The 20,358-nt window shown below is 55.5% G+C and overlaps 1 protein-coding gene across 1 annotated transcript; it reads right to left on the reverse strand.

Moving 5' to 3' along the window:
* Positions 1-3,237: 3,237 nt before the first annotated feature.
* On the reverse strand, positions 3,238-14,321 carry MYBPH (myosin binding protein H). Its single transcript, XM_005447254.3, has 11 exons — positions 13,849-14,321; positions 13,477-13,611; positions 11,410-11,577; positions 8,734-8,822; positions 7,516-7,711; positions 7,039-7,178; positions 6,734-6,893; positions 5,765-5,901; positions 5,177-5,363; positions 3,975-4,016; positions 3,238-3,386 (listed from the first exon to the last, which is right to left on the reverse strand). Exons 1-10 carry the CDS (start codon positions 14,087-14,089, stop codon positions 4,006-4,008), a joined length of 1,464 nt encoding a protein of 487 aa, XP_005447311.2. The 5' UTR covers positions 14,090-14,321; the 3' UTR covers positions 3,238-3,386; positions 3,975-4,005.
* Between the last annotated feature and the right edge of the window lie 6,037 nt (positions 14,322-20,358).

Consider the following 20,358-nt stretch of genomic DNA (forward strand, 5'->3'; position numbering starts at 1 on the left):
TCCATGGACCCGTGGAATGGCAGTGAAGCTGCTGGGAATTGGGAGAGCCCAGGGCAATGTGGTTTCTGCAGCTCTGAAGCTGGGAGCTTTCAAGCTCTTTCTTTCCCCCACGGAGAGGTGAGCTGGGCTGAGACATGGGAAGAGATAGGAAAAGGCACCCCGTGGCAATGCCAGCACGCCCAGGGTGACGAACCCACCATCCCCACAGAGCAAAGAGTCGTTCTCCAACTCACAGATACCAGGGAGGTAGGTAGAGGGGAAAGGAAGCCTTTAAGCATAACCCCAGGGTACTCTGCAAGAAGTACCCTTCGCTGCCCCGATGGCTCCCCACGGAGCCCAGCAGCACCCACCAGCCCTGCAAGCTACACCCAGACAGCTGTGTCCCCTCCATGTGTCGTTTCTCTCCTTTCACTTCAGCGTTGAGTCATTTCTCCCTCTTTTCTCCTGCCTGCCTTCTGTGGAAGGCAGTCACAAGTATCTCCCAGCCCCTGCCCCGTGTCCCCCATGTCACTCCCTACCACCCTCCCTGTGCAGCCAAACCCTTTTGACCAAACCTTGGTGGCTGATGCAGCCACCTCCACGGCCCAGGGGAGCAGAGGGGCACCTGCACCCCCCTGGGGCCAAGCAGGGAGGGCTGCAGGCCACCGTGGCCATGCTGATGCTGCCACAGGGCCACTTCCCCACCCCGCATCCCTGCCTTAGGTATGGCCGTGAGCAGGGTGTATTATCGGTTACTTTTGAGGAGATGGACCAGTGCTGGGTTCATGGTTGGACTCCATGATCTTAAAGGTCTTTACCAACCTAAACAGTTCTATGAGTCTATGATCACCCCCACCCAGCTCAGTGGTCCCTATGGATGCTGGCAGCTGCACTGCCAGTCCCTGATCTACAGCAGGACCTTTTCCAGGGCCAAAGAGGTGGTGGGAAGAGTTAATTTGAGGTAATTGTTATTCCTTTCTTATCAGCATCCCTTGTTCAGCACTCTCCCATTGGAAACACACTTCCTATGACCCTGGCCCTGTCCCAGAAGGGTCGTTGCCCCTTGGACGTCACCAGTCACCAACTGACAAAGTGACTGCAGCGACAAGTTCCTGCAGGGGCTGGGAGGTGGTGCAGGGAGGAAAAGGACCTTGGAAGGGTGAGATTTATGGGTGGCTTGTTAGCTGGCTATGGAAAGCAATGCTGTGCACATGTAGCATATGTTGGGTGTCCCCTTTGCCCACTGCTGCAGCCAGCTCTGTTTAGCGCGGAGGGGGTTCCTCTGTTTCTCTGGAAGGAGGAGGACGGCAGCAAAGAGAGGAGATGCGGGGCTCAGCCTCCCATATTTTGCAAGGGCATCAATATATTGTATCCAGGCTCCTGGCTCAAACCACACTGGGCAAAACTGGAGCAGAGCAGAAAAGCAATAGCAAGGACAGGAGCAAATCCTTCCCTTGGGCCTCATCGCAATGGAGGGGTCCTGAACACCCTCCCAACCTCCTTGATGTGAGGAACCCAAAATCATTAGTGCCTGAGGATGCTGCAGCTCCAGGCTAGTGCAGAGAGGACCTCCCTACCTCGTGCCCACAGTCCCTTTGCACAGCAGTAGCCTGGCCCCGAATTAGGGCTGCTGTTTACCGAGCACAGGTCTGATTCCCACTCGCATCTTATTCCTGCAAGAGGCTGCTTTCCTGGAACTGATGCCTTTGCCTGATCCTTGCTAAGGTGCCCAGAAACCTGACAACTGGGATGCTCATAAATAAAAAGGCATGTGAATGCTTTCAGAAAAAAACATCTAGTGGATTTTTCCACTCCATGCTCTCTGGACCTTTCCCTAGGAGAGCTCACTAAATGTGGATGCTGTTACCCACCCCAGTCCCCTGTGGGGTTACAAACACAGTCTTTGCCCCGTAGGATCACATTAAGAGTCTGGAAAGGGCACAGCATGCAGCATGACACAGTCTTGGAGCTGCTGCTTCCCCCTGCGTTAGCAACCCCCCCGCTAACACAGCCCAGCCCCAGCCCCTGTCCCCCAAAGGCTCCCACTGGCCCAAGCCACATGCCAAAATGCCAGGGACGTCAAGGGGGCCAGGACATCCCCAGCAGTGCCCGAGGGCAGGTGGGAGCGTGCCAGGGGAAGAGCTGCTCTCCACCTGCCAGACACACTGCAGCCTCTGCCCACTGCCACCACTAACCCCAACCACCTCGGTAAACCAGCCTGACCAGCAGCTGGGGTAAAAATTAATCCGACAATGCCCTCTGATGGTGGAAAGGATGGCTGGAGTGGACAGTGCGGAGCCCCTGGGAACAGCAGTATCCCCACAGACTTCATCCTGGGCATGACTGGGGTGACTGGGGGCACGCAGGGACAAAGCAGAGCTGCAGGAGTGATGCTGCGGGGAAGGGACAGCTTTCAGCTATGGGCACTGCCTGGCTTTGCTCTCCAGTGGCACCAAGGGCTGGGCTCGGATCTGCAGATGCCCAGGCTGGATCTGCACCCACGCCAGCAGTGCCAGCACCTGCCAGGATATGCCTCGCTCAGGGCAGGGTCTGGCCCCATGGCCAAGCTGGCAGATGGGGAAGAGAGCTCCTGCCCTTGCCCACCCCAGCCCCAGAGGGATGCTGTGCTGCAGGAGGGGGTACGCCAAGCTGCTGACCCCTGGCTAACGATGTGCTTAGTCAGTTTGATGGATCTGTCTGGGCTCTCTGTTAATAAACAGCATCTGACCTGAGCTGTCTCAGAGCTGTACGGAGTCATCTTTATGCACACGAGCTACCAGTAGCTAACAGGGACCATCCCTCCTCCTCCAGATAACACATCGGCACATCCTGCCCCTGCTGTCTCATGCTGTGGGGAAGGGATGCTGGTGGCAGCATCATTGCTATGCTAGCATGGATAAAGAAATTGTACTTCCATGAAGAAGCATCAACATGCCACAGTTTTGATATTGCTTTTTCCACCCCCCAGCCAGAATTATTCTCCAGCAAGAAACATTTCCCCGTCCTTCTCCTTCCCGTTGTTGGGTTGCTACTGGTTTAATCATCTTCATATATTCTTCAGAAAGCTGGTCCTTTCTTTTCAAGCTGAAAAGCCATCCTCAGTTTGATTGGATGATTATATGAACCTGGAGCATACCTGGCAGCTCTCTCCCCTCTACCTCCCCCACCCAACACCCCCACAAGGAGCAGGACAGAGCGGTTTGGGCTTTTTTATTAGGACCAAAGCCCCTGAGATGGGCTTGTTTCCTTGTCACAGCTCCTACAGGGGACCATGCCATGGCAGGCTGAGGTACAGCCCCCCCCCCCCCCCCCCCGCCAAGAACTGCCAGGGAGGGGCAGGCCAGCAGAGACCATGGCCAGAAGCATCACCACATGTCATGCTACCACACAGCAGCTGCAGCATCCACCTGAGTAAAGGGATGAGATCTGAGTCCTGCAAGGGCATTGCTGCCAAGAGAGCAGTGGTGAGGGATGAGATGGGAAACCACATCCCAGCTACAGCTGTAATGGAAGACAAACCCGGCCCAGCTCTTCCACCCTCTCCCACCCCAAAAAACTCAGGTGCAACTGCTTTAGCTCTGCTTTTCCACCCCGCAGTCCCATTTCACACCCCTTTATACCTGCCCCCAGTACCTACACCCCTCATGTGCATCCAGCCCCTGATGCCCCAGGTCTCTGAGCCCTGTCTGCAAACTGGAGCTCTGCTAGCCATGCTGCCCCTGCACCTGCCAGGCACATCAGTCTCCACGGGCATGTTTTTCCTCCTGGCCATATTCACAGCCCTCCCTCCACCTTGCAAAAGGGCAGGTTTCTCTCAGGCTCCGCACCCGTTTTTCCCACCCCACCAGTGCATCTCCAGCCATGGGATGATGGAGACCTGAGACTGGGGCTCCGTCAGCAGGTGACAAGGGCTAATTCAGGACACTCAACCCACCTCAACCCCGATGAAGTGATCCACCCTCCCCCTCCTTCCCACAGCCCCAACCCAGACCTACCTTGCTCTTCTTCTTGTGCTCTGATCTGTCCTCACTGGGGCACTGCAGGAGAGCACAGGAGATATAAACCCCCTGAACTTCCCTCGTCTTACTCCACTTTTGGCTACCAAAAGCAGGCCAGGGTATAACCAACTTATTCATGTGCACACGTACCAACACGCACCTACACACACCACCCTCACACATACACACTCCAAGCAATCATGCACATCCCCATCACTGCCTGCTCCTGGCCAGCTTGCCCACAAGATCCCAGCCTGGGTGACTCCCAGGTGCTTGGTGTCCCCAGCACAACCAGCAGCTCATCCTCCTGGCAGACTTCACCGTGCTGCCTGCACGGCTGCGCTGACAGCCCTACCTGCAGGGCAGCGTGGTCAGGGCTGGCTGGGTCAGTGCTCACTGCATGGGCTGGGAGCCCTGCCACCAGCTGCCACAGAGCCAGCACCAACCCCATGCCGTGCTGGCAGCCCTGTGGCTCCAGCAGGGACCGAGGATGCTGGGCACCTGCCGGATCAGAGCCCTGCCTGCGTGAGAAGTAGGGCAGAGCATGTCTTGGGGCAAGCATGTGCTGGGAAGCCACGGAATGAGAAATAATAAGTGTGACACGTGTCTAAGGACACACTGCCACTCAAGGAACATGCATGTAGTGTGTGGGCATGCATCCTCCTGCATGCCAAGGAGGGTGTGCAGCATGCAGAGGCAGCATCTGCAGGGAGCAAAGCAGGGCACCCGCATGCAAGGGCTGGGCTGGGCGCTCTGCTGAGGCAGGGAAATGTGAGCTGGGAGCTCTAGGCAGGATCCTGAGGCATAAATCAGAACAACCCAGGTGCAAGTGGAGGGCGTTCAGCAGAGCCCCCACCCCCACCCCACCCCTGGCTTGGGACACAAGTGCTGGTAGGCACAGTGAGGGGCAAACGACTGTCCCAGCCTCCGCCAGCACCTCTGGTCCTCTGGCTCTGGAATTTCTGGTTTCCTCCCCATTTATTGGCCATGAATGAAGGCAAGCAATTTCAAGGTGTTTCAAGACCGATAACCCAAGAAGCCCAAAGCTCCAGCTCCAGCCCCATAGGGCTGCCCCATGTCCTTGGGCTTTACCATCACCAGGATCAACACAGAACAGGGACAAACGACACCACCGTGAAAGTGAGAACAGGAAAAGCAGGCAAGGAGGCCTGCTCCTCTATCTCCTCAGCCAATTTTACCTTTCACATCAAGTTTGCAGTCTACTGAGGCTTCCCCCAAGGGGTTCACAGCTTTGCAGGTGTAGATGCCCCCATCGAAAGGGCTGGGCTTGCGGATTTCCAGGGAGCAGACACCCTGCTCGATCATCGCTATGTATTTGGGGTCTTCCCGTATCTCCATCTGATTTTTCATCCAGATGATTTTAGGCTGGAAGGCAACAGGATTTGTTTGTTTGTTAAGACAGGGAGAGAAATGAGAAATCTAGCTGGCTCCAAAATGCAGCCACCTCCCTCTGCCGTGACCCTGCCTGAAGCTGGTGGCCATGGTGGGATTCATAGTCAGGAGTTCGAAGAGCTAAACTTCCCATTTTTGAGCCCTAAGCACTGCTCCACAGTTCCTTCCCCAGTGCAGAAAGAAACAAGACATGGCTTGAATTAAGACCTGTCACCCATCTCCATGCTTATGCTTATGTTTATACACTCCAAACCCACTCAGAATTGCCCTCTAACCTCATCCAGCCCTAACCCAACATGACCCACTGTCTCCCAGCACCTCCAGCCACCCTGCAGCATCCCCACTGGTGGCTGCCCAGGGGGGGAACCACTGACCTGGGGGAAGCCCCGGACGCAGCAGAAGAGATGTGTGCTGTAGCCCCGGGTCGTGGTTCGGTCTGTTAGGGGCTGGGTGAACTTTGGAGGCTCCATCATGTCCCGTTGGGGGATCTTTTCTGGCTGGTAAACAGTTTCTAAGAAAATAATTAAGTCTAGGCTGAGGCAGAGCTTGGGCTCCTGGGCTGACCAGTACATAGTCACAGGAATTCAGCCCAAGATACCCCAAAATGTTTCTGCTCCCTCACAAAACAAGCCAGACAGCATCTAGCCCGACCCAAGGACCTGGCCTTCAGCTCAGCCCAGCTCTGTCTATAGATCCCTTCTCATCCAGCCATGTCATGTTAGTTCCCAGTCTCTGCAGGGGACAGGGAAGATGCCAGTCTGCAAACCATCACTGCAATGCATGCTACATGCGGCTTGCCAGATACAGGCCAGACACCTCTCTGGATCTCCTACTCCATCCCCAAAATTCAGGGCAGAGAAGTAGGAGCTGGAGATAAGCTCTGCAAGTGGCAGAGACCCCAGCTCACTATGTGCTACCATGGAGCAGGATGGAAATAGCTGGAGGGAGAATGGGGCTGAGGGATGCTGGTTTGGAGGTTTGGCCCCGAGATGGACCACTGCACGGGTGCCTTCCTCTGCTGGCCCTGAGCTGTGGGGTTAAAGCCAGGGCTGATCCTCACCCCTCCCAGCTCCTGCTTTGATTCCGTCCCAGGAATTTCCATGCCTTGATCCCACCCATGGGGCTGACCATGGCACAAGTCTTCCTTGGAGGCAAAAGGAGGTGTAGAAGGAGGGCAGAGGACCTCGCCCTCAGGGCTGCACAGCCTGGGGACAGGGACCTGCCTTGGCATCAGCCCAGCAGCATCACCACAACACCGAGGAAGCCCCACTAGCCCAAATGGGCATAGGACCCCTCTTGCCCATCAGCATCCCCCAACCCCTTAGCCAGAGCCTTGTCCCTACTTGTCTTCTGGATGTGGGCCACCCCAGAGGCGACAGCCGCCTTCTCGCTCAGTCCACAGGCGTTTTCCGCGAACACCCGGAATGAGTAGGTATTGCCGATGATGAGGTCGGAGATGGTGCAGCTGGTGCGGGTGCAGCGCTCCAGTGCTGTGAACCATTTCTGGGAGGAGGGGAGTGAAAAGAGTGGTGAGGAAAGGCAGGCTGTCCAAAGGATGTAGAAGGCATGTGGGGAGACAGGGGTGTGCAGCTGCTCCACTCCCACCAGGACATCCCCAGCACCAGGACACAGGAGTGCCCAGACTCACCCCACTCTTCTTGTCTGACTTCTGCACCCTGTAGCCCTTAATGTCGGAGTTGCCATTGTCCACTGGGGGGGTCCACTCCAGCGCCACATTAAAGCCCCACACATCCACCAGCTTCAGGTTCTGGGGGGGGCCTGGTGGCTCTGCAAACACAAACCCTCACAGGGTGGCATCCTAATTTGCTCCCCCTGCATTCTGTGCCTTGACCACCCCTTGCACCTCGCTTTTAATCTCTTATCACCCTGTTGCAGCACACGAGGGATGAGAAGCTGCAATGGGCATGGGTGGCAGAAGCCCTGCATCCCCAGGCAGAGGAGTTAATCTCCATGACACTGCAGAAGATCCCGTGGAAGAGGGACACCAGAATCCCCTGCCTTGTTGGTAGCCCTGTCCCATCCCACCCAGAGCAAGAGCTATCCCCAGCCAAGGGGCAGAAATGAGCCCCAGGGTGGCCCTGCAGGGTCCCATCCCCAACCTTACCGATCACTCGAATGTCCAGGGTAGCCTTGTCCTCCGCTCCATTTACCCGCACGGCAAGCTCGTACTTGCCCGAATCGCTGCGCTGCGCGTTGCGGATGTAGAAGATGGTGTCACTCTCCAAGTTGCGGATGTTGATGCGGCTGGTGTCCAGGGGCTGGTCACCCTTGGTCCAGATCACCTCAGGCTGCGGCTTTCCCTGGAGCAACCCACGCAGGCAGGTTAGGAGCCACTTGAGCGCATGGTCCCACCACATCCTGCGGGGAAGGATGGGTGGACAGAGCCAACCTGCTTTGTCCAGGCAGCAGTGGCCTGGATCTGGCCTCTCCCATCCAGCAGTCCCCAGGGATGGAACTACAGCCGGTCCCTGCCAGTCCCACTGATGTGAAGCCATCAGGCTCCAGGGATGATGCTGGAACATGCTGGTCTCCCAGAGTCCTTATGGAGCAAGCCCAGCTTTACCTGCCCAGGGTATCTCAGGCAAAGGTGTGCTCCTGCGGTGCAGACACTGAGCCCAGGTTCCAGCCTAGCAGCAGGGGCTTGAATTCAGCATCCAGGGCAAATTCATGCCTGGAGCACAGGCAGAGCAGGCTCCCAGCTGCTTATGAGACATGGCATGGACATGTCCCTCAACTCTGGGGCAGCTTTCTGCCTCTCGCTTTCCCCTGCTTGACCAGCATGTTTCAGGACTGGTTTTCTCTATCTCAGATGCCATGATGGAGATGCTTTGGTGATGCCCCACACAGTATATGATCAGTTGAGGAGAGGACCTGCAGCCTGGCCCACCAGTTTCTGCATCACTCCCCCCATCACACAGCCCTGGGGCTGCCCTGCTCCAAAGGCAGCTGCTTTCCCCAGGAAGGTCCCCACTGCTGTGCTGTGGGGTCTTGTGGTACATGGCCAGATCCCTGCCAGGAACATGAGCTGAACAGGGCTCATGGGCAGAGGCAGCAGCAATAGCTAGCCCATGCCCTAGCATGTTTGGGGTGGTCCTGTTGTCACTACTAGCAACAAAAACGCAGCAGGAGAAAAATGGGAACTAGGCAGGAACGGGAGAGATGTTCCCACCCCATCTCCCACCCTTGGCCCATGAGACATGGGGATCAGGATAAGCCAGCCCACTGTTGGCCCCAGGCATGTCACGGGGGCTAGAAAAGTCACTGCAGAAGCCAACCTGCAGAGAAAGAGCCTGGGGGAGTAACTCCCAATTCATCCACCTACCTGGAAAGGGATCATCATGTTCACAGCATCCCCAACGTGCCTGACATACGTCTGCCGCAGGTGACGAGGCACACGGATCCTCGGGAGCTCTGGGGACCAGAAAGTTATGCAGTGGGGCCAAGAAAATCACAGCCCCCAGCTGGCTGACCCACCCCATGCATCCCCCCACTTGGCCATCCAGAAATCCCACCCAGAAACACAGCCACCTCTTCCATCCCATCTCCTGGACATGCTTGCTTCCCTGCAGGGCCGTGCCAACCTACCCCATTGCCTGCACCCCAAAATTACACCCATCCTTGAGCCCCCAGGTCACCAACCCGACAGCACCACCCCGATGGACCATTCGCCTCCATTGTAGCCAGGCCACGGACACCAACATGGGCTTACCCAGAAGAGCCACAGCACAGCCTACACGGCAGCAAGGCAGAGGACAGCATCTCTGCGTTAGGAAATATTTCTCCCCAGTTCAGAAAGCAGACGGCCCAGAGGCACACAACCCAACTTTTAACAAGGACAAGGCTCGCCAGACCTCCACCTTCGATGTGCGCTCAAGGCCATTGCAAGACCAAGATGGTGCATGGTTCCTCACAGCAGAGCTGTGAAAGCCCCAGGCTTAAAACGAAGGCTAACATCCCCAAGGGAACATAACAAAGATAAGCAAAAAACGCCCTGGAGAATGTTGATGGAGTCTCCTTCCCAGGGTGAAAATAGCAGCAGCCATGTAACCCTACCGGGTCGGTGCCACTGGGTGATCCTTCTGGAGAGGCATTGGGTTTACGTGAGCCACTCATAAAAAGCTGCATGTCTCTGCCTGGATTAAACGTGCCGGAGCTTAGCTCTGGGGAGGGGGCATGGTCAGAATTAACCCGGGACTGAGCAATGGCTAAACAGCTGTGAGCGTGAAACACCGGCAGTGGGCTGGGGAGGGCAGGGAGATGCCCAGCAGTCCCAGATGGCCCCGCTGACAGCTGAGATGGTCCCTCCTCTGCTCTTGCTGCTATTCATTTCGGGGATCCGTGCATCGATGCTGCCACTTGGGCTCATCAGTCTCAGCGGGGCAGAGAAACCTGACCTCGGTGGAGGAATGTTAATTCATGGGTGCTTTCTCCAGCTCTGTGCGCCTTGCTCAGCTGGAGAGGGCTGGACAGGGTTGGTGGCCCAGGTGACGTGCTGCTGTGGGTGGAAAGGCATTTTTCCTGCTCTAGCTCCCTGCAAAATGTAACTCCCACACCAAATCTTCATCTGGTTTCTCCTTGTCTCTCTCCACTTCCCAAACCCACTCATCCCACCTGTTTCCAAACTCTCTGCAGTCTGTATCGCTGCTATTTAAAATCCCTTGTGATGCTATAAATGAACCGATAAGTACAAAATGCAGTCCCAAATAAAATGCGAAGATCAGAAGGTAACGGACAGGGCAAAGAGGAATGGAGTTGTGGACACCACACAGACCAGCACCACTGGAGTGAACACAGGGGGGCAGAGGGACACTGGGGGCTAATTTGCTCCTCAAAGCCAGGCAACGTGCACAGGGCTGTATTTCAAATGAAATGCATGAGTGGGCACGTGCTGCTTGTTAATGAAGGGTTTCAGTCAGTAAAAAGAAAAGAGGGGGGAAGGAAACCAACCCAAACACCTCACCAGCACGGAGCAAGAGCAAGCTGTGCGTGGGTCCTTCAGCTTTTTGGGTTTTACACCTCTCAGCTGGTACACACGGTTGGGACAGAGCTCAGGCAGCAGGGGCAGGGGGTTTGAAGTGGTGGGCGCAGCGAAGGATTAGAAGTGGGAAACACAAGTTGTGTACTTGGTATCTCATACCAGTCCTCCCTGCCTCATCCTCCCTGGTCCTACAAGTTATGTTGGGATGGCTTTGAGATCTGGAGGTAAACACGGCAGCAGACGCCAACCATAAAGCCATGTTCACCTCCTCCGGGCAGACTGAGAGGACAGACCCTGCAGGACCCCTTCCAGATGCTGATAGCCTTCTCCAAGCCTTTTCCTATGAAAAGCTGATGGTTCCTGGAAATAACTTTTGTTATTATTATTACTATTTTAAAGCAGCTGAAATACATGATGTGTTCTTTGAGTAATAGGAAAACCCGCGCTTTAATAATTCCTTGTAAAGGCAAAATAAGTCTATGTATTTGCTAAGTGAAAACTAACCTTGCAGTCATACATCAGCCTCAGCACATTCACAGCACCTCGGGAGGAATGCGAGTCTTGCTAAGCATGGGAGAAAGTCATTCATTGGCGAGTTCAGCATGATTAAAGTTCCCATGCTCCAGACTACCAGCTCGTGACTTTCCTTAGCTAAATAAACAAAGCTGTCCGATGTGTGTGTGATGGCATACTAGAGATGTAGTATGGCCAAGAAGAGGGAATGTGCTGGAAATGAAACAGTTTCTGAGATCTTGCAATGAAATCTGAAAATGTGGCTCTGCACCGAGTCCTTCACCCGCAAAGCTTCACCATCTGCAGGATCAGTGTTGTGAAGTCAGGGAGCTACTCCATCCCACCCCAAGAGAACTGGACAGAGTTATGGAGAATAACAACCTGGTCAGGGGCTGGATTGTGACGTGTTAGAGTGCGGAGGCTGCCCAGGCTACAAGGATGGACGGCGATTCCTTTGCACGGCTGGCAAAGCCCACAGGACCCACGCGCGGCAGGAGCGGTACTTACGGAGGATCTCCTTGATGAGGACTGGCTGCTCCAATGTCGCCGGGACACTGGCCCCGCTGGCGCTGACAGCCTTCACCCGCACATGGACCTTGTCACCGGAGTTGAGGTCCTGGATTGTGTAGCGGGTGGAAAGAAAAGGCTCCTCGTTCACGGCCGTCCAGTCTGTGCCTGCGATGAACAAGCAGAGCACTTCAGCCGTGCGGTGGACAGACGGACGCACACCCCAAAGAGCAGGATCAAGCCACAGGGGTGAAACCAGAGGTAAAGAGCCTCTCCCTTCCTTGCAAAGACTGCATGATTTGGGGCAGCAGCAGAAAAAGGTATCTTAGAGGGGAGGTTGGCCACCCCACCCTGCCAGGGAGCGTGGGGCACGAAATGCTGGCAGAAGCTCAACTGTTGTTCAGGAGGCTGTTTGCAAGCAAGAAAAGGCATTAGGCCAGCAAACATGGTCCCTGCTGACCTTCCAGGTGAATTTCTAGAAGTAGTTAAGATCCTTTGACAGCCCTGCCAGCCAGTCTGCTCCCCTCACTGCCCCAGGGTAACTTGCTGGGGCTCACCATGTTCCCCAGCACACCTTCCACATCAGGCAAGGTCTGCTCGTCACCTGTCAGCTAGACATCTCTGACTGTTCTTCCTGCTTGGAAGGGGCATCTCAAACTCACCCCCTAGCCAAGATGCAGAAGCCTCCCCCCCAACAGCTAGCTAACACAGCCTTGTGATGTGCCAAAGCTCTTAACAGGTTTCTCAGTTAGAAAACAGCTGCCCCAGTCACCAAGGGACTGGCTGTCCCAGGTGGGCAATTAGAGCCACCCGTGAGTGCTGGTGTTTGCTAAGCCACCATGTGCACCTTCAAACCAAGAAGGTTTTCCTGTCAGGGCCATTGGACTAGCCAGATCCCACCAGCTCCTCTTGCCCTTCACCATGGGCATTACTCACACCAGCCCTCACTGGGATCTCACTGTATTTTAGCCACCCAGGGTCTTGCACTAGCCCAAATACCGCAGTCACGGAGCCCATGTGGTTTTCACTGAATGACTAGCGCTCTCCTGTCACCCAGCCAAGCTCAAAGCAAGCTAGGAGAGCATCCAAAACTGTGACCTTTGGGTGGCTGTCAGCCAGCACCCTCCAGGAGTGGCTGCATCTCTCCTTCTCCCACACAAGGGCCTCATCCCCCATCCCAGTTTACCTCCCCAGTCCCCAGCCCAATGATGGAAGCCTCCCACAGCCAAGCATGTGTTGATCGTGTGTGCCACGAGCTAAACAGCCAAGGGTCACAGACCAAGCTCCCCAAGGCCCATTGACAACCTGGGTCTCTCAAACCACCGCAGCCACATACAGCACCCAGCCCACCAGTCCCAGCCTCCCCTTGCAGATCCTCCCAGCCACACAAGTCATTCACTTTCACCCCAAAGCCAAGCAGGGCTTCAAGAGAGCACCCAAAACACAAGTTTTACCCACCTAGCCCATTCCACCAACCAGCCATGCAACTGGAGAAGCGCAGATAATTGTTGCCACCCACCAGCCCACCTCCATCCACAATGGCCATTCTCCTTCCAAACATCTCAAGCCCCATCTGGCTCAGGCAGGGCTTGCCTGCTGATCTATGGTAGCCCCTCTTGCGCTGCCCAGGATCCTTTCCCCCCTCATCCTCCCACCTTACCCCCATTCCTTCTGCACTTCATTTCAGACTAACGTGGGACAATCACATCTTCTTCATCCTGAGGTCTTACACCACCATCCCAACCCCAGGTTTCTGCAGAGCTGGAGTTCATCAGAGACCACCCTCACTGGGTATGCTGGTCTCTCCTCCTCCCTCTAACACAGCAGTGATATTAAAACCCATCCAGACCCCTGCTAAAGACACCACTGCTATCTGAAGCCAGTGGGAAGCCCTGTTCCTCCATGGAAAAAAAAAAAAAAAAATCATTTAAAATGAACCCATTTGAGCAAAGAAAAGAAAATGGTCCCCAGGGACACGCACTTCCAGGTTCTGCCCAGCTCCATCCCATGCCTCCCCAGCAACACAGCAGCTCTCCACGCTTACGAGGCAGGAAAGCCCAAGCCTACTTCCATCTTTGCAGATCTCCACCACGTATCCATCCAGGCCCGACTGGCCTGTCTGTTCTGGGGCTTTCCAGGTCAGCATAACCGAGTTTTCGCTCACTCCTTCCACAGCCAAGGACAAGGGGGAGCTGGGCGGCTCTGTAACAAGCGCAGTGGTGAGGACAGGCTCTCGAGTACTGGGGCTGCTGGAGGGCAATCACCCACCCTCCATGTTGGTCCTCAGCCCCCCCCTCCTCCTAATCCCCCAGCCTAATCCCACTGCAAAAATACCCTTGATGACTTCATCCCTCCATCCCTTCACCCCAGCACCCCCCATGCCCCCTCCCAGCCTTGCATATCTCCCCTCCCCGCTTCGGTGTCCGATCCCGTCCTCACCTGCCTTTGGTTTCTCAAGCTTCGGTTCAGGGGCTGGGGCTTGGGGTTCAGCTGGGGGAGCCGGGGGACCTTCTTCAGGGGCTGGAGTCGCTTCTGGTGTAGGGACAGAAGCGGACTCATCTGCAGGGGCTGGGGGCTGCTCAGGGGCTGGGGGCTCTTCAGCAGCTGGGGCTGGCACTGGCTCTTCTTTTGGAGCTGCCGGAGCTGGGTCTGTGGCCGGAGGTGCAGTTTTGCCGGTCATTGCTGCAAAGCCGGGGGGGCTGGAGAAGAGGGTGTTTTGGGGGGTCTCTTCTCTGGGATCTCTGCTCTGTTTTGGGGTCCCTGCTCCAGACCAAAGGTATCTCCTCCAGATCTGGGATCTTGACTCTGAAGCTGGGGTCCCTGCTCTGGACCAGGCGTCTCCACTCTGGACGGAGAGTCTCTGCTCCGGGACGGCTGTCCTGGGAGGGGGGAACCGGCTGTCCTGGGAGGGGGGAACCAGGTCACTGAGCCAGAACAGGGGCTGGGAGATTTTTATAGGCTTCGGCTGGCACTTGTCACCTCCCTGCAAACCAATCTGCCTGCGCAGGCGGGGGCCGCCAGGAATAGCCACCCGGGACCTGCACATTCAGCAGCATGCCGCTACCCCTCCTATAGGGCCGCAGCATATGGTCCTGCCCCCACCCCCCAGGCTCGCACGGGACTGGTCAGGCCAGAGCCAGGTCACCTTTCCTTGGGGACATGTCTCCTGTCCCCAGCACCAGCAGCCCTCTAGCTATGGACTTCCCAATGCCCTCACTGCCACCTCCTCAGCCACCCACTGCACGCCCCCCCCCCAGCCTCCCCATTGACCCTGCGCCCCAGATGCCTTCCCCCAGCCCCTGCATTAACACTAGACCCCCAATCCTCCCTGATAATCCTGCACTGACCACCTCGACCCACCATGTCCTCCCACAGCCCCAGATCCCTCTGCTCCCCCACATACTCCCCCAGCCTTGACCGCATTGTTGAGGTTAGAAGGCAACTCTTGGGATCACCTGGACCAACCCAGCTGTCCGTACCCCTGACCCATGTTCCTGGAGAAGATTTATTGCATCCCTGGAGAAGATTTATCAGCAGCCAGCCCTCTGCCTTCCCCTCCAGCCTGTGCCCTGCCCACTCCACCAGGACCTTATCCACAGAGTTTGGTCACCCCAGAGCTCATGATCAGCCACCCTTCTGTTAGCCCTCAAACTCAGATTTGCCCCAAAGCCCCCCACTGACCTAGGAAAGCCCCATTAGTCCTGTAGGATCCACCCTTCTCCCCCCACCTCCCCTTGTTTCCCTCCCTTGCCATGCCATGCATGAGGCGCTGCTGAAAAGGTCTCTGTCACCCCTGGTCTGACTCCTTAACCTTCCTCAAACTGGGGCTGACTGTTTTCTCCTGTTTCCCAGCTACTTGCCTGTCTCCAGGGATGCTGCTATGGAGGATCCAGGCAAACCCGGCTCTCCTGGGCGTTGGTCCAAAGGCTCACAGTTCCCTGGTCCCCAGGAAACACCTCCCAAGATGGACATCAGCGTCAAGAGGCATCTCGGAGACAACCAGAGCCTGAAGCTCTGGCAGAGCCCGATGATCTGAGCTTTGCTGACAAGGGGGTGGCTTTCCAGGTGGGGGGAGCTGCAGTGAAGGGGAGGGAGAGAAGAAAGAGTAAAGCCCCATTGGCCAGGCTGGCCTTTAAAGGGATGGTGACATCCCAGAGAAGAGCTACAGGGCTCTGAGGGATGCATCCCAGCTGGAGCAGGAGCCATGGACTGGCTGGGAAAGGAAGCCAGGGCAGTAACGCTGGCTTTTTGGTCCATCAAGGTGGTGGAGGAGCACTGGGCTTGGCCAGCCACCGGGCTCAGCTCCTGGCTGCCAGGCAACCACAGGCAGTGATGCATGGAGGCATCGTCCCAAGGACCCCTGCCCACTGTGCCCTGCACAGACAGCGAGATGTGCAGCTGCTGCTCTCTGGGAAGAGCACAGAGACCTCACGCTCCCTGCTAGCCCTGCTCCTCCTGTGACCTGAGAAGAAAGCTCCTTACAGCCATCAGCGAGTCACCTGGACAGGGCAGACCTGGTCCCCCATGGGCTCCCACCCTGCCCAGGGGCTGCAGCCCAGCAGCACGACCCTCCTGCTCCAGGAGGGATATTTTTTTCTCTCCTGGGCATTTCAGAAACAGCATTTGGCAGCAGGACAAAGCCAGGACACCAAGAGATGGTATCAGTATCTCAGGGAGGGTATGTTTCCTCCAAAACTATGCGATAACCCAGATGTTCCTCGATTACTTCTGCCAGCGAGGAGTGATATGCCTAATAAAGGCTCCTCCTTCCCCAAGATACCTTTGGGATGCCTGAAGGATGAGCTCCCTGAGGCAGGGAGAAGAGGGTGATGTGGGGCTCCTGGCCATTTTTGCTGCCTGCAGGCCATGGACAGGTACTGGCGGTCCCTCCTGCTCCCCAGAGTGCCTCGGGGTGGCTCAAACTTGCCAAGTGGGTCATAAACAATAAAATTTTCTGCAGCTGCTCTGGCAAAAGAGAAGACAGCCCTGCTCCCCAGCACAGCTATGTAGGGCTGGAGGACACCATCCGTCTGTTCTCCAGCTGCCTTTGGCTCCCTGGTGGGTCTGGCACCCAGAGGGGAGGATTAGAGAAGCTCTGGTTTCTCCATACCTTGATCCACAGGGATTTCATCTTGTCTTGGATGATCTCAGAACATCCTTGATCCCTCAGCTTTCACATGGCCCATGCCTTGATGACTTTTTCCATCAGCTCACAGGTGGCCACCTCCAGACTCCCAGCTCTGCTCAGAAATCTTCTGTGTGTCTTTCTCAAAGGCAATCGTGATGTCTAATCTAAACCAAAATGCTTTGCAAAAAGCAGGTTTCTTTTGATTATGTGTTAAGAAAAACAATTTAAAGCGGTCTGGAAAAAAATACATCAATACCAAAACTCTAGGTCACAAAGAAATTAGCACTCAAATTTCTCTCCTATTTCAATTCAGATTGGTGAGGTTGGAAATTAAATAGTTTCCCCAGGAAAAAAAACATCAATGCAATTATTTTGCTTGAAGTTCTTGAAGTTTTTCAACCTGCTGGGTGATGTTTGGATGCCGTTTTCTCTGTTGACTCAGGGAATGACTCATAGGTTAAGAGCAAGTGAATCAATATGGTTTATCATCCAGACTTATCTGGGGCACCTTACTGTAGCATTTTGGCATCTTGTTTATTCACACGTTGCCAGCAAGACCTCCGTGTGTTGAGCAAACTCAAGCATGGAAACACCACACTGACTGCTGTAAGTGACAATGGCACCTGGCAGGTGGCCCAGTTCCAGCGGCAAAGGGTTTCCCGTAGGGACCAGACTCAAGTGCCGAAGGTTCTGTCACCCACCACAGTGGCTTCACTTGTGGATGCAGGACAGGGCGGGAGAAACGGCTTCCATGGAGTCATTTCATCCACAAGGATGGGAGCAGGGTGTCTCACCCCCCCAGCTTTGGGGTGAGGGAGCTAAAATGAGAAACAAAACAAAGTGCCCACCAGTGCGATACCTCCACCTTGACATGAAAACAGAGTGCCAAACCAAAAACCACGTGGGCTGTGCTGGCTGTTCCTACGGGCAACCAGGAGGGTTGAACATTAAAATTGTAGTGATAATTTAAATATCAACATATTTTTGCTTGATACCCCAAATATTTCAGGATTTAGCTGAAAACTAGGGCATTCATATTTTCCAACGAGAAAAGACCTCTTCTCTATAGGAAGCTGATACTTGTTATAAATTGGTTTGAACCCACATTCCCAGCACACCGAACCATCGATGTTCCTTGCTTATCCTCCAGGTAACATAGTTCTAACTAACCAGAGTATCATCTCTTCCCTAAAGGATCAGCTCCACCTCATGCCACTGTAATTCAACCCACCCACCCCACCGCCCCCCCCCAAAAAAAAAAAAAAAAAAAGATGCAGCAGGGACATCTTTCAGCTGGGTTTATTGCTGGGACCCCATCGCAAAGAGGGTCCCTGCTGTACAGATTTGCTGTACCCCAAAAAGCATCAGGTCTACCTGTCCATCCAGATTTGCCAGTTTGGGACATCACAGCATCAGAGACCTGTCAGGCAGGACGGGGGGGAGCCTCGGCAACACTTCTGCACGCTGGGAGAGCTGATGTACTGGTATGGGAAGACAGGAGATGCCTCTGACAGCTGAGGCAAATCCTGGAGGCTTCCAGAGATTAGGACCATCCCCTGAACAGGGCTCCAGGATTAGACAGGGGGTGGTGACACCTTCCCACTTGCACATTGTAGAGCGAAGCAGAGATGCCAAAGGCCCAGAATAAGCGAAGGGCCCATGGCATGCGGGTGGAGATGGCTCCCTGAAGCTGTAACCTCCTCTGTGCTCATCCCCTCTTGCCACTGTCCCCACGAGCATCTCTGGAAAGCCCAGTGGGCTCTTTGCACCCCAGGAGGACTGTGAAAGCAGCAGGGTGGTGTCACACGCTGTTACATGGGCCACTGCTGGTTCTGAGCACAGGATCATGAGGTTGTTGGCACAAACAATGTGCTTCACCAGTGTAGAGGACAGAGCCAGGCTCAAAGGGGTGGCATGACAGATGTCAACAAGGAGCTGTCACCTATGGCCTGTATCAGAGTGGGGAAGGGGACACCCGGGACTGACAGGGTTCCCATTGCCATCCCCAGTGGGATTAATCAAAGCCATCCAACAAGAGAGAGAGGGAAACATCCTCACCTCCCCATGGCCACATCCAGCCCTGTGCACATCACGTGAGTCCACAGGACACCACAAATGGGCAATTTGTGTTTTGGACACAGAAATGTCCAAACCCCAGGATTTCAGCAGGCAGGAGGTGCCCAGACCCCTCTGGGGGGGGGAATATTGCTGCCAGATACTGATGCAGCTGGAGACAGTGCCTGTGTGGGGCTGTCCCCTCCTTTTGGCTGCTTCCCCCGCTCCTGCCCTTGCCTGTCCCCTCTCCAGGGGTGTTAAGTCAGACCTCCAGAAAACTAGGGAGGTCATATGGAAAACACACAGTGGCCGACCACAGATGCCAGCAGGGCTGAGGCTCGGGGCGGCTCAGCGCCCTGCCTGCCACATCACAGCTCCCCGCAGCATTACCAGCCTCCGTGTCATCGTGATATTCGCAGTGCGCTGAGTCAAGTGGCCGGGGCAGGCGGCAGGTGGGCTGGGACGTAGGCAAGCTTTCCGTTTTGTGTGTCGCACGCAAACGGATGCTTACTTCACCCCAAAAAAATGACTGCAGGCAGGGGCTCCCGGGGCCAAGCTGGGACATGGGCGGGACCCCTCTCCCAGAGCTCCCCCAGGGTAGTGCCTGTTGCAGTGCAGGCCTGGGGCAGGGGCTTCAAGCAAGTATCGCTCTAAAACATCCTTGTCTGGTCTAGAAAATACAACCAGGCAATAAAGAGACACTGCCAGCAGTATCTCTGAGGTCCTGTTGGGCATCCCTTGCCAGGCACAGGAGGAGGGTTGATGCAGCCCAGCTGCACACTCCAGGGCTGTCCCTGTCGCATGGTTGCATATCAGCTCATGCCACCAGCACTCAGCATCACCACACTTCGATTCATTGAATCATCAATAACCCTTTCTCCACCAAAAGGCTTGTGAAACGTTGGAACAGGCTACCCAGGGAGGTGATGGAGTCACCATTCCTGGAGGTATTTAAGAGACATGCAGATGTGGCACTTGGGGACATGGTTTAGCGGTGGCCTTGGTGGTGCTGGGTTAACAGTTGGACTCTATGATCTTTGGATCTTTTCCAACCTAAACAGTTCTTTGATTCTATGATTAGTTGGGGCAAGCAATGGGGTCATCCACCACCAGGTCCCCAGCATCAATTTATGGATCAGCACAGTGGGTGCCCAGACATGCAACCTGTCCCTGGGGATCAGGAGCTGCTGCGTGTGGGCAGGGCTCATGGATGCAAACACCCAGAACCAACGGCTTCTTTGGGGTGTTATTTTGGGGATGTGACTGGGATCTTTCTCCTCCAAGCTTGAAGGAGCAGAGAAAGAGCAACCCATGCAGGGGTGCCCTGATTTTGCCCAGTGCCTCGCTGGGAGCCGAGTCAGGGAGCTCAGTGCCAGTTCCATGTGCCCCCCAGCCCAGGGACAGCACTGCACGCAGGAAACCATCATGGATCGGCATCGCCTGCTGCCCCCAGTCAAAGCGGTCCCCACAAAGCCACCCGTGGGGCCACCACACATCAAGGGCACAGCGCGAGGCAGACAGCACCCTCCAAAGCAGCAGCTGTGTAGGGCAGGAGCAGCGACCTCCAGCAGCTGCACCCAGGGCTGGCCAGGACAGGGCAGGGGCATGGTGGGCCAGCAGAAGCCCTCGTGCACCCTGGCACCGCATCCGTCCCCTCCTGTGTCCCCAGAAGCAATGCTAAACCTGGGGCATTGCTCTGCCTTTGGTGGTTTTGTTTTTTTTTTCCCAATCCTGCCCTACCTCCAGGTCTGCCAGCAGGAGCTTAC

Source organism: Falco cherrug, chromosome 16 (genome assembly GCF_023634085.1).
Source record: "Falco cherrug isolate bFalChe1 chromosome 16, bFalChe1.pri, whole genome shotgun sequence".
Classification (NCBI taxonomy): Eukaryota; Metazoa; Chordata; class Aves; order Falconiformes; family Falconidae; genus Falco; species Falco cherrug.